The 12,411-nt window shown below is 37.5% G+C and overlaps 1 protein-coding gene and 1 pseudogene across 19 annotated transcripts; both read left to right on the plus strand.

Moving 5' to 3' along the window:
* Positions 1-1,384: 1,384 nt before the first annotated feature.
* LOC148850775 (uncharacterized) lies at positions 1,385-6,290 on the plus strand. 19 transcript variants are annotated; one of them, XR_016098679.1, is made up of 11 exons: positions 1,385-1,783; positions 1,923-1,995; positions 3,727-3,805; positions 3,919-3,978; positions 4,214-4,380; positions 4,910-5,011; positions 5,186-5,264; positions 5,358-5,400; positions 5,476-5,656; positions 5,751-5,849; positions 5,935-6,290. XR_016098679.1 is itself a non-coding variant. In XM_088942531.1 (9 exons), exons 1-8 carry the CDS (start codon positions 1,642-1,644, stop codon positions 5,387-5,389), a joined length of 651 nt encoding a protein of 216 aa, XP_088798657.1. In that variant the 5' UTR covers positions 1,385-1,641; the 3' UTR covers positions 5,390-5,400; positions 5,476-6,290. The 19 variants fall into 19 exon arrangements, 2 of the variants coding, with proteins under 2 accessions (XP_088798657.1, XP_088798656.1); XR_016098681.1 differs by having other exon boundaries at positions 5,476-5,579; XR_016098680.1 differs by having other exon boundaries at positions 5,476-5,532; positions 5,639-5,849.
* On the plus strand, positions 5,431-6,069 carry LOC148850776 (mitochondrial arginine transporter BAC1 pseudogene; annotated as a pseudogene).
* Positions 6,291-12,411: the final 6,121 nt, after the last annotated feature.

Here is a 12,411-nt window from a genome sequence, read left to right on the forward strand (position 1 = left end):
CCTGGCACATGCGCGACCTGGCCCTAATGCGAACTGGTAGCCTGACACAAGCGCAAGTTGGCAGCCTGGCACTAGCGCAACCTGGCGGCCTGGCATAGGCGCCGACCTGCGAGACGTGCTCGGCGAAAAATTTGGCATGCATATCCAAACACTCCCGCAATCCTTGGAAGTTGGCCCACGTGCCGAACGATCCGGAGGGTGGTCAACGTGCATGGTGGTTACTTAAGGGAATCTCGGACCACTTAGACGACTTCTCAGAAATCTCGGATATGGTGCATGAAGCCCATGCCAAACAATGCCTATATAAAGGTACCAACCCCAATGGCATAGAGGGGCAAGTAAGCATATTCTAGCTCTCTTACTTTGTGATTTTTAGCTCGTAGTCTACAATGAGAGTACTGATTTAAACATCGGAGCGACCTCGCCGGGTTAGCCACCCCGGGTTCTCTGACATTGATTCCTTGCAGGTCTCTATAGAACTATGAAGCTTGGCACCTAATAGGCAGCTCGACACTCCGGTCAGCTTGGCACTCTGGTCAGCTCGGCACCTAACCTGCCTAGCTTGGCCCAGTCAGATCGTCACCTAACCTGCCTAGCTTGGCTTAGTTAGTTCGACACCTAACCTGCCCAGTTCGACCCAGTTAACTCGGCACCTAATCTGCCCCCAGCTCGGCCTGGCCAACTCAGCATCCAGGTCCTCATCTAGCAAAAGCTCACTTTAGCATCTGAGTCATTGGCCACTTGAAAGCAGACCAAATGACGAGGTACTTAACACAAAAAATTGATTCATCACCTTCCATAGCGGCGATCGACGGTATCATCTACAAGCACCGGCGAAAGGATGGTATCGTTCTCCTTCAAACTCCGAGTACCCAGAGCAACTAGTGTCGCCAATACTGACTTAAACATCGGAGCGACCTCGCCGGGTTAGCCACCCCGGGTTCTTTGACATTGATTCCTTGCAGGTCTCTATAGAACTATGAAGCTTGGCACCTAATAGGCAGCTCGACACTCCGGTCAGCTTGGCACTCTGGTCAGCTCGGCACCTAACCTGCCTAGCTTGGCCCAGTCAGATCGTCACCTAACCTGCCTAGCTTGGCTTAGTTAGTTCGACACCTAACCTGCCCAGTTCGACCCAGTTAACTCGGCACCTAATCTGCCCCCAGCTCGGCCTGGCCAACTCAGCATCCAGGTCCTCATCTAGCAAAAGCTCACTTTAGCATCTGAGTCATTGGCCACTTGAAAGCAGACCAAATGACGAGGTACTTAACACAAAAAATTGATTCATCACCTTCCATAGCGGCGATCGACGGTATCATCTACAAGCACCGGCGAAAGGATGGTATCGTTCTCCTTCAAACTCCGAGTACCCAGAGCAACTAGTGTCGCCAATACCATTCTCTATTTCCACCGTCTTCCACAACAACGCCTGGCGGTTTCCAAACCAGCAAGGCAGCAACTATTTACATCTGGTATTTAGGGTCTGTTTGGTTCGTAGGAATAGGGTTTCGGAATCGGAATCGGAACGATCCGTTCCAATTCCAAATGTTTGGTTTAGCGGAATCGGAATCCCATTCCCATTCTAGGCGGAATGGGAATCCCTCGTATGGGGGAATGGCCATTTCCGACCCCTCCTAAGGAATGCGATTCCCATTTCAGATCTCATTTTCAATCCAATCGAAGAGATTGGAGAACTCCATCGCCATCTTCCATTATTCGGAGAGCCGAACAGAGACGAGAGAACTCCATCGCCGAACAGAGGGCCGAACCAACCTCCGGCGAGGTAAGACCACTGCTAAACCATTATCCTCCTCCTCCTTCTTCGAAATCAACCGCCCACTGATTGAATCTTCTTCTTCCTCTCCTCCTCTTCCTCATTCTTCCTTCTTTATTTTTTCACTGACTGGTTTTATCATTTTCAGATCTGCTCCTACTCATTTTTGGGATCGATCTACTTCACTGCTACCATTATCGGTTTTTCACACCAAGCAATCGGTGAGGAATTTGGCATTTCCAAAAAAAAATTAGCAATTTGGCATACAACAATAATACAGTACAAGAAGCTTTCGTGTATGGTTTTCTTTCATTCTATCTTATATGCATATATTTTACATGTTAATGCATATTATTGAGAAATGCTCCATATTTCTATCTTGTATAATGTTTGAGTGAGAGTAGGGAGTTTATGTGTACAGGTGTATTCCTGGGTTCATTTAAGTTCTTGTCTTTGATTATCTCTTATGATTTGCAGTTTAAGGGAGTACAATCAGGGGTATAATGGTTGTTTTCAATTATATTTGAAAAGGAGTTTATATAATGGAAAGGGACTGTACGCCCATACTTTTTTTCAGACCTGTTTTCTTCAACTTTATACTTTCTCTCTTCTATTTTTCCCTCTATTTTCTCATTTCTTTCTAACTAGATTACTGACCAAATCATGTAAAATATATAAGATGTATAATATATGATTATATACATAGAAAAGACAAAAAATATTTTCTTTAAAATTATTTGCATAGAATGACCTATAAAGGTCAAGAAAACATTATTATATACAGATTCCATATTCGTTCTCTGAAAATGGCAAATTATTTGCCTAGAAATTATTAACCGTGTGAAGTTCTAAATGTTTACTCCAAAACATGTCGATTGTGGAGTTTGTACATAATATGATAGGTGCATAATATATTGATAAAAAAAATAATACATGCATAATATGCAAGCATGCTAAACAGAAACAAATCTCTGAAGGTACAGTGACACCTTAATATGTTAAGATCCTACTCCTGCAACTAAGGGTGTATTGAAACCAAATTGAGAAACTAACCGTGGATACTTATGAAGCTTACCATGCATAATTTGGGTCATCAGAGTCGGTGCACAATTCAAGTCCAAACTCATTCTGACCAGAGATACATGAATCATCTGAGTTTTTTTTTTTTTTTTTTTTTTCTTTTTTTTTTCTTTTTTCAAATGACAGTATTTCCATCTACAACAATCAGCTCATAACACAACACCCTTGCTACAGCCTGCAGATCTCCCCATTCTTTACCTTGTTTAGGCCATTGTACAGGGGGACCAGAGATGACCAGATAATAACAATAACTAATAATTATTTTGTATGCGGAGTAATTTGAAGTATTTCTTCTTAATATACTTGAGAAATCTGGGTATAGCGCTTGTCTGCATCACCATATTTGTCAAATATTGGTAGTTTGGTATTTCATCTGTTCACCAAGGAAACAAATATTCGTTGCCATCCATGTATTAACCGAATTAATGGGAACTTTTAATCTCTTGGAATGAGGAATTTAGGGTCTAAGCTTGGGGGGATGATCCGTAATAAAATCGTTTTCTGTAAAGTTGCTTAAAATAAACAATGATGTAGCTAGATTTATAAAGGAAGGCCATTACCCAATTCTGGTCCCAGCTATCTGGGATCTTGGGAGGGGTGGGCTGGATATGGACCTAGCTTCTAGCATCTTTTGCATTAAGCGACCACTCTTGGGCTAGATCTCATGTTCTCTCACTCATGATATTACCATTCCACCAAGCAATCACCCCTAAGCTGTTAATAGATAATGATGTATATCTATGATTCAATAGTCAAATTATGGTACGAAGATAATGATGTATACATGCTGTTTGACTATTTTATGTGTTAATTTTGATTCCCTCCAGACTGAGGCTGAAATTTTACTAGAATTCTCTTACAATAAAACTCAGGAATTCAGGATTTAACAAGTACTTACGTTTCAATCCACAGGAGAAGCAACAGAAAAAAGGAAAATTCTCAAATAAAGCGGTTTGTCTTTCCTTATTGTGGCTTGAACTCTTTGTATATGCAGCATAGATAGTATACAATTTCACATGCTGTTCGTATTTTTCTTTCCTTATGACTTGTCTTTTGGTTTCCAGGACAGAAGCTTGCTTCAAGTTGTGCCCATGCAAGGTCCAAGCACCTTAGCATCTATACAGGTGAAACAGAACTCTGTCTAAATACTAACAAATAGAAGCACAACCTGCTCTTATTGCTCCCTTTTACAGGAAATGAAGGGGAAATACTATTATTTCCAGCATAGATAGTATACTATTCTTCTTTTCTTTTTTTTTTTTGTCTTTCTTTTCATTTTTAAGTGATTTCTGATAAGTCATTTCCAGCAACATCCAGCTGATAGTGTAACATTTAAAAATTGTATTGCTTCCTTGACAGGTTATTGGAGGCTTGGTTATAGTTATAATGCTTCCTCTTGTGTCACTGACTACACAATCCGCTTCCTATGTGTTCACTCATTTTGAGATATCTGAGTCAACTGGGATAACAAGCAGTGTATATGCAGTCATTCTATCTGTTCTTGTTAGTCAACTTGAGCATATGAGGTAACTTTGCCATAGTGTCCTCTGCAGACCTTCTATATAGAAATTGAGTAGAAATCTTGTGGGTGATAGATTCAACTGAGTGATATTTTCCTGCCAACATGTGATCATTTTGCTTCTCCTGCATGTGGTACATAAAATACTGTCTTCCTAAGTTTAGCTATTATTATTATTATTATTATTTTATTTTTTTTTTGGTAGAAAGCTAATAGCATATTATAGTTTTGTAAACATTTACCATGGTATTCATTAATAGAAAAAATACCAGTACTGTTGTTAAGAAGGGGGTTCCATCTCATTTTAAACAAGCTGTACTGCATTGATTTGATATCTCTGCATCTATTTCTTTTCTTTTTTTTTTTTTTGGGGGGGGGAGGGGGTTGCTATTAGTGCATCTGCATCTAGTGGTTCTTTTCAGGTCAGATGGTCTAAACAGTACTTGTATCTGTGACTTTATAATATAGTTGAGAAACCTAAACCTTTTCCATAATTTTGATTCTAAATAATGAAGTGTGGTTATGTTATTTTACAGGTTAGAGGACTATATCGAGGTGCAACTTCTTCTTTTATTGGAGTGGCAGTTGAAAGTTCAATTCTTTTTGGCATTTATTCCCAAACCAAAAAATCACTTCAGGTTTTTCTTTGTCATAGAGTGATTGAATATGCTGTTCAATGATTTTTTTTCAACACCGAAACAAGTTGTTGCAGGCTATAACCTCATTTGTTGATGTTGCATATATTTTTACTTACAAAAGTTAATTTTAATCCCTGGTTAATTAAACACTTGTACTATGTCTTATTTGTGAAGGGAGAACTGAATAGCAGTAAGCCACAATTTCAGTTTATCATTCCATCAGCAGCTTATGGCGGAGCTATAATCAGCTTAGGTGAATTGCTGCCCTCCTGTATTTCAATTGTCTGTTGGCCATATTGCAAGTTCAAGGGACTGATTCGCTTGTTGGTAAATGTGACAAATACAGTAGTACTCTTGATTGTGCTGTTAAAACAATAAAGAGTGAGGGGGTAAGATAATATCTCTGTTTACTTTGAAACATGGAGAATGATGTGATTGGTACTTATTGTCATCTATATTCTCAGCTCAAGGGTATATTTCGTGGAGGTACTGCAACTTTATTGAGAGAATCTGTTGGAAATGTGATCCTCTTCAGCACTTATGAGTATACACGTTACTACATGTACATGCAAGTGAATTCTGCTTTATCTGTCTATAGCCATCTGCCAAATATATTGATTGATGCAGGAATTGGCACAATCACTGGTGGGTTTGGTGGTGTTGTAGTAACTATTTGACAACTTAATGCATATCAGAATCATATGAGACTGGATTTCACAATATTTGGTCTTCTTGACAGTACTGGTCCGTGGTTCTACCCTTTGATGTGGCAAAGACTGTTATTCAGACTGCACCTGATTCAACTTCTAGTAGAAATCCATTTCGCATACTGAGCTCGGTAATATGTAGTTCTTTTCCTCCCCCTGGAATCCTGGATGTTCAAACCACCTTATGGCACATTCTTATCAGGGCTGTTTCTGTAGATATACAGGATGAAGGGAATTAAAGGATGCTACACTGGCATTGGTCCCACATTAGCAAGAGCATTTCCTGCAAATGCTGCTGCAATTATTGCATGGGAGCTCACTGCCAAACTTTTAGGGATTAGGCTCGATTGAAGGCTTATTTGATGATAGTGACTTCCATTATGCTCCTGTCCTCATCCTAATAGCAAACGTGCACTTCTCCGATGGCAAATCATTCAAGTGGCTTGGCAATTTTGTTTTCATGAGTTTTGTTCTTGATTGATGCAATATTAAGTGCTGTGTTGAACTACCATGAGTTTTATTAGATATAATTCATAAATCATAATTGCTAGTGAGGATGATTTGATTTTAAAGATGTCATCGTATGGAAGTTCTTATGACAGAACCGGTTTAGTTACATGAATTCCCAATGTCTGTATATGTTGAAAATATATAATTAGTGGATGTTTTTGAGGTTCTTTTAATAGGGGCAGAATTGGAAATTTTGGCTGATTCCGATTTCAGCTTCTAGTTGAACCAAACAGCAGGAATTGGAAACCGATTCTGATTCCTGACTTAACCAAACGGACCCTTAGTTTTCTCTCTCTATTCCCACCCCTCTCTCTCTCATTACATCCTTATCTTGCTTAGCAAAGAGACTAAATGTTGAAATGATACCATTCTCTGATTCATGCCGTAAGCGAGAAAACATTCATGAGAAACAAAGACTAAAATATTGGAATGAAATATTAACATAATAAATGAAAAAACTTCGAGTTTTTATCCAAGACAAATAAAATAGATGAAAAATCTGAAAATTAAATGAAAGGGGTTACATTGGCTAACTGGCGTTGGAAAATCCCAGCAAAGACCTTGTATGGAAGCATTAAATATGTAAAATTTGCTATAGAAATCACAAGATGCTGTAGTCTAGCTGGTTCGTGAAAAAGAATTGACAACGTTCTTGCTCTGAGTCAAGATGAGCTTTACAATATCAACATTCAATGCTTTTCCTCTTCCAAGTTACAAGTTGGGCTTCGGGCTTAAGCTCGGGCCTTGGGCTTATAATCTAAGCCCAATGGTCGGGCTGGGCTCGGGCTCGGTCTCAGGCTCAGGACTGAATATATATTGTGTTGATAATGAATGAAAGGCCGGCCCGGCTCACGCTTTAGAAATCAGAACCAGGTTCGAGCCTTCAAGAGGGTCGTTGAAATTAACTTGTATCTTATTTGGAAACAGATTTCTATGTCATTGAAGTTTGAAGAATTCATACATTTAATTTTAATGTTTTAGTGCAGCTAGTTTGATATTCTATTTCTATAGTGGTACCTTTCTACTACTAGTGGCTTTTGATATTTATTACAATCATTATAAGCCAAAAGCTGAGCCAAGCAGTTATCAGTTCTGTTTATATGTAAAATAGAACCAGTGAATCAAAATATTTGCACAGCTGAAGAAGGTATATCGCCAATGTATTAGCTCATATATCCAATATTAATGCCTGCATTTGTGTCGTGCCTGAATTGAATAGGATGCATCCCATGAGCCGTTCCAAATACGACCTTTTTATGTAAAGGAACGATAAGCTGACTCCACTAATATCAGCATTATCTTAAGGAACAAATTAGATGCTGATGGAATCATGGAATTACTGGCCAGTATCGAATTTAGTTTCTACAATGCTGAGAACCTGAGACCACCGACAAGTGATATTATTTATATTTACAATATATATATATATATATATTGCAAGGTTACATAATGAAATTGTGAGGGTTAATTATTTATATATAGCCACTATATTTAGAAAATTACTAAGATATACCCTGATGAAATCAGCCCCACATAATATATATATATATATAGGACTACCCTAGCTTAATAGACCGTTTGGAGCTTGCGCTAAATGTTTTTATAATATTAATATTGCCCTTATAACTACCCAGAAATCTTTTATGTTAATGTTCATCAAATCATTGTTTTAAAAAACGACCTGGAAAACTCAACTGTATTTGACCACTGGTTTTCGGGTCAATGGTTCGACCATTCAATTCAAATAGACAATCTGTTTTGATAAAAAAAAATTATAATATAATTAAAAATAAAAAATGGCAAAAAATTATTGAATGGGTCAATGGATTGACCACCCGGGTCAATGGGTTGTTGACTGATTCAACAGTTTTTTTCCAGGGATTGGTTTTGGGGTAAAACGGAACCAGTTGCCTGAACAGTTCCTAGGCTGAAGGGTCCGGCTGTCCAGATCAATGGTGGTTCGAAAATCATGCATCAAACCCTGAAAAGGGGAACAGGAAAAACACCAAAAATAATAATTCAGGAAAAAAACAAAAAAAAAGATCTAAATTGATCTTGTCCTGCCTAAAGAAAGGTTAACATTGTAGGCAAAACCTCTGATTAAGTAGCTGGATTGCTAGAGTCTTAACCATGGTTTTCAAAACTGAACCGGACCAGATGATCAGACCGGAAAAATTGGGAATCGGTCAGTTTTACCCCACAACCATTATTTTTCCAAAACCATTGATTTGGTCAACAAACCGTTAATTCAGGTAGTCGAACCATTTGAACCATCCAATGGTTTTAGCCATTTTTTATTTTATTTTATTTTTTATCAGAACAGGTGATCTGTTTGATTTGAATGATTGAACTGTTTGACCCAAGAATCGGACCCTGACTGATTCGTTGTCTAGTTCGATTTTAAAAACCTTGGTATTAACCATCTGAGTGTTTTCTTGCTATATATTGGCGGTGGCAATGACTCAGGAAAAGGATTAAGTTTGAAGAAGCTTGAAGAAGCGTTTTCCGATTTTAGAAAGGGTTTGTTTTTTGAATAAGTTGATCATTTGGAGCATTGGTGGAAGTACAATCAGAGACCACGACAATTTTGGCGGAATCGGCAAGATTATTTGACCCTAAAATTTCAGGCCACGTTTAATCTCATCACTTATTTTAAAAGCTCCTTTCCGGTTAATATCTCCCTCCGCTTTTGTAAATTGGATGCACTTTGAGCTGAGGCCTGAGCTTCCCTTTGGCTTTAGATCTTTATCATTTAATAGTGCTGAGGCCTAAGAATGGATTAAAATTCTGAGGTTAAAATGCACGGGAGATCGGTGGAGAAGGATCAATATCAACTCTTCATCATGGAGGTGGCTCTAGCTAGTAGGTGAGGCGCTTGCCAAAACATGTTTAGACGGGCCAGTCGCTCAGCTGCGCTCGATCAAACTCAGCTCACTGACGAGAATGTGAAAACATGTTGTGGCTCCGCTGTGCTTCTGTGTTTCTCTCGTACCGTCTTTACTCCCAATCACCCAAATATGCCTTGGGGAATGTTTTTTAGCAGTTCAGAAGAATGAGAGAGAGGCACATTTTAAGCATGAGGAGTGCTTGGTATCGGGCATAAGGCTGCAAACATATCGAACCCGGGGTGTGTGGATTTCATGGCATATTTTGAAAATTCGATGAATAATTAAGTGTTTTACATTTATCTGTTAAACTTAATTTAAACAAAATCAATAATATATATATATATATATATATATATATATATATATATATATTAAAAATTTAAGGTATATTTAAATAGTTTCCTAAATATACAGGGTCTACATGAGTAATTAACCAGATATGTGACCCAGTGAAATTGGATGTCCCAAGAGACATTAGGCCCTTGAAATGTGGAACTTGAATCTCTCAGGGGAGATATATGTTCACAGCACACGGTTGCAGTTTCTTACGAGTGTTGGATAGGAATGTGGGAAGAATTTGTAGATAAGAGATCTCTTAGATGGGACTCATTCAACAGTGAGCCACTAGGGTTAGGACTCTTCTAGTGTCGCATGGCATGTTCAATTTACGCAAATCCAACCGAATCATAATTCGCATAGAAGAGCCATAATTTATACAGCATGCCATGTTCAAGAAGAAGGGGGTGTACTATTACATTCGAAATATAATATAATATGATTTTTTACTTTGAGTTTAATATTTCTATTAGTAAAATGAATTAAAAATGATTTTCCTATTAAATTTCTGAATAAGATTAATTAAAAATTATTTATATAAAATTTATATTTATATATGGAATCGAATGGGATGATACCTGGATTGGACAAGGATCGATCCATAATCAATCCAGTTCCGGTTATAAATAGACCAAATTCATATGGGTGTCATTTGTCTAAAAAAACAACTCAATTCGACACCAAGCACATAGGAGATCAGCTTTAGTACTCACAAGACCATGCTATCATAACTGTTCGCACAATTTTTTATAATCATTTGTTAGGATATCTTCATATTTATATACTTTTTATAGGGAGAGATTTTCAATGCAAGGTTGCAAGGAACTGTATGAACATTATGAGCATGGTCTTGAAAGCACACTGAAGCCGATTTCAGCGCAAAGTTATAGCCGCATAAGTTTCCATACATTATATGTGTACATAATAATTTGTAACCCGTGACCCTTGTTTGGATCAAATAGATTGATGGATCACCTGATCAATAGTTTTTTTTTACTAACTCAATAATTTTTTGACAAATTCTCAAGTTTGGGGTTAACCTGGATTGAGAACCCTTAAATAAAAAAAAAAAATCCAAAAAAAGAAAGATAACTCAATCCACCCAATAACCACAAAATTATGACCTTCAGGAGCTTTTGTATATTATTTGTATAATAATTTATATCTCGTGACCCTTTGCCCAATCAAATGGGTTGACCGTCATCCATTGATAAATAATTATTTGATCAAATCAACAGTTTTTGAGATTTTATTATGCTTTCTGTCACGGGGTGATAATTTAAACAGTTTGATCACTTGGGTCAATGCCAATTTGTTTAGATTGTTCCTAAATCGGTTTATCTTTCTTTATCAACTTTATGAATTTACATCACGTATATAAAGACTTTAAGATATGTTTTGTTTGATAAAAAATAAGATAAAACAGAAATCTGAGGGTAAGTTGTTCACAAAATTACTAAAAGAACTTTCTAACTTTTTGATTTTCTCTTATTTTTTATCACCAAACACAGCCTTGTGAGAGGGAGGAGATGCTGTTCACCCTTGAGAAAAAGGTTTCTGACACAGATAAGGGCAACTTTTTACCTTAAATATCAAATAAAAAATAATAGTTTTATAAAATAACAAAAATAGGATAACTTTTTATAGGGTTTCTGAAGACTGAAGCACCATGTTCTATCTCAAAAGCATAACTAAAGTGCTGCTGCCTCTTCTCTTAACCCTCTCAACCCTTTTACTAATACTACTCTCCTCAGTAAATCCGATCAAAAAGGAACCAAAGTCCATCAAAACCCACCATTGCACCTTCACAAACATCTTCAGATCGCCCATTCGGATGCCAGTCCGTTACAGTCCAGCACACAGTCAATGAAGTCAGAACATCTGCTTCTAACTGCACTGGCATCCGAATGAAGCGCAGAACACTCGACCCGCTTCAAGAGATGGCTCTGGATGACTGTCTCGAGCTTTTAGACGAGACTGTCGCTGAAGCACAGTGGCTTTTGGCTTTCTGAGGTGGGCCTCACATGGACAGACTATAAGTTATGTTTGATGAAAAATCCAGAGAGCCCAAAAAAACTATTAGTGAATTATTTGAGGGACAGTTTGCTTCAGCCTTTTTGAATAATTTATCAAAGCACTTTAAAACAGCTGAATCGCTTAGTTGGATTTTCCGCTCAATCCTTATACCCCCCCCCCCCCCCAATCATGTGTAATAATATGTAATATCAAAAGAAAATCTACTTTTGGGCCTTGGAATAGATTGTTGTAAGCCCATCAAAAAGAAAAAAGAAAAAAAAGAAAAACAGAATTGCTTGTTTGTAGGCCAATTTTATAGATTGCGTTAACAATATAAAATCAGTTTTCGTGGGCTTTAACAAGTGCAAACTGCCATTGCCAACCTATATATAAACAGTTTTTATTTGAATAACAGAATAAGGGAGAGTTAAGGCATGAATTAATCTAAGAAAAGGCTATTAAAGAACCTTCAAAGAAAGATTGTTTGGGGATTGGCAACCACCAAAATGTGAGCATTAGCATGAGCAGGTGAAACACAAAGACAAATTACATAAATCAACAATATTTTTATTGCCTTGATAAAATCACCCAATAGGTGATAAAATGAGAAAGTAAATTAAGATGGTATGCACACTTGCATAGATGGCTATTAACATCAGCAATTAGAAGAAGTAATTTATTATAAATTGAATGGGATTGAAGGATTAAGGTTAAACCAAAAATGACATAGATAGAAGTAATAATAAATGATTTAAGCACTAATAATTTAACAATGATCCGTGCGATATGGCTTTAAATAAAATAGATTGGGATAGGGCCAATAGGCGCGCACAGACAATATACTGAGGATGAAACTAGGTTGTTTTGGAAAGAACATATCTTGATCCATATTAACAATAAAAAGAAATCATTACAATTTGAATTTTGGCTAGCATGATTAAGC

This window comes from Nelumbo lutea, chromosome 5 (genome assembly GCF_056320005.1).
Source record: "Nelumbo lutea isolate HS-2025 chromosome 5, American lotus-T2T, whole genome shotgun sequence".
Taxonomy (NCBI): Eukaryota; Viridiplantae; Streptophyta; class Magnoliopsida; order Proteales; family Nelumbonaceae; genus Nelumbo; species Nelumbo lutea.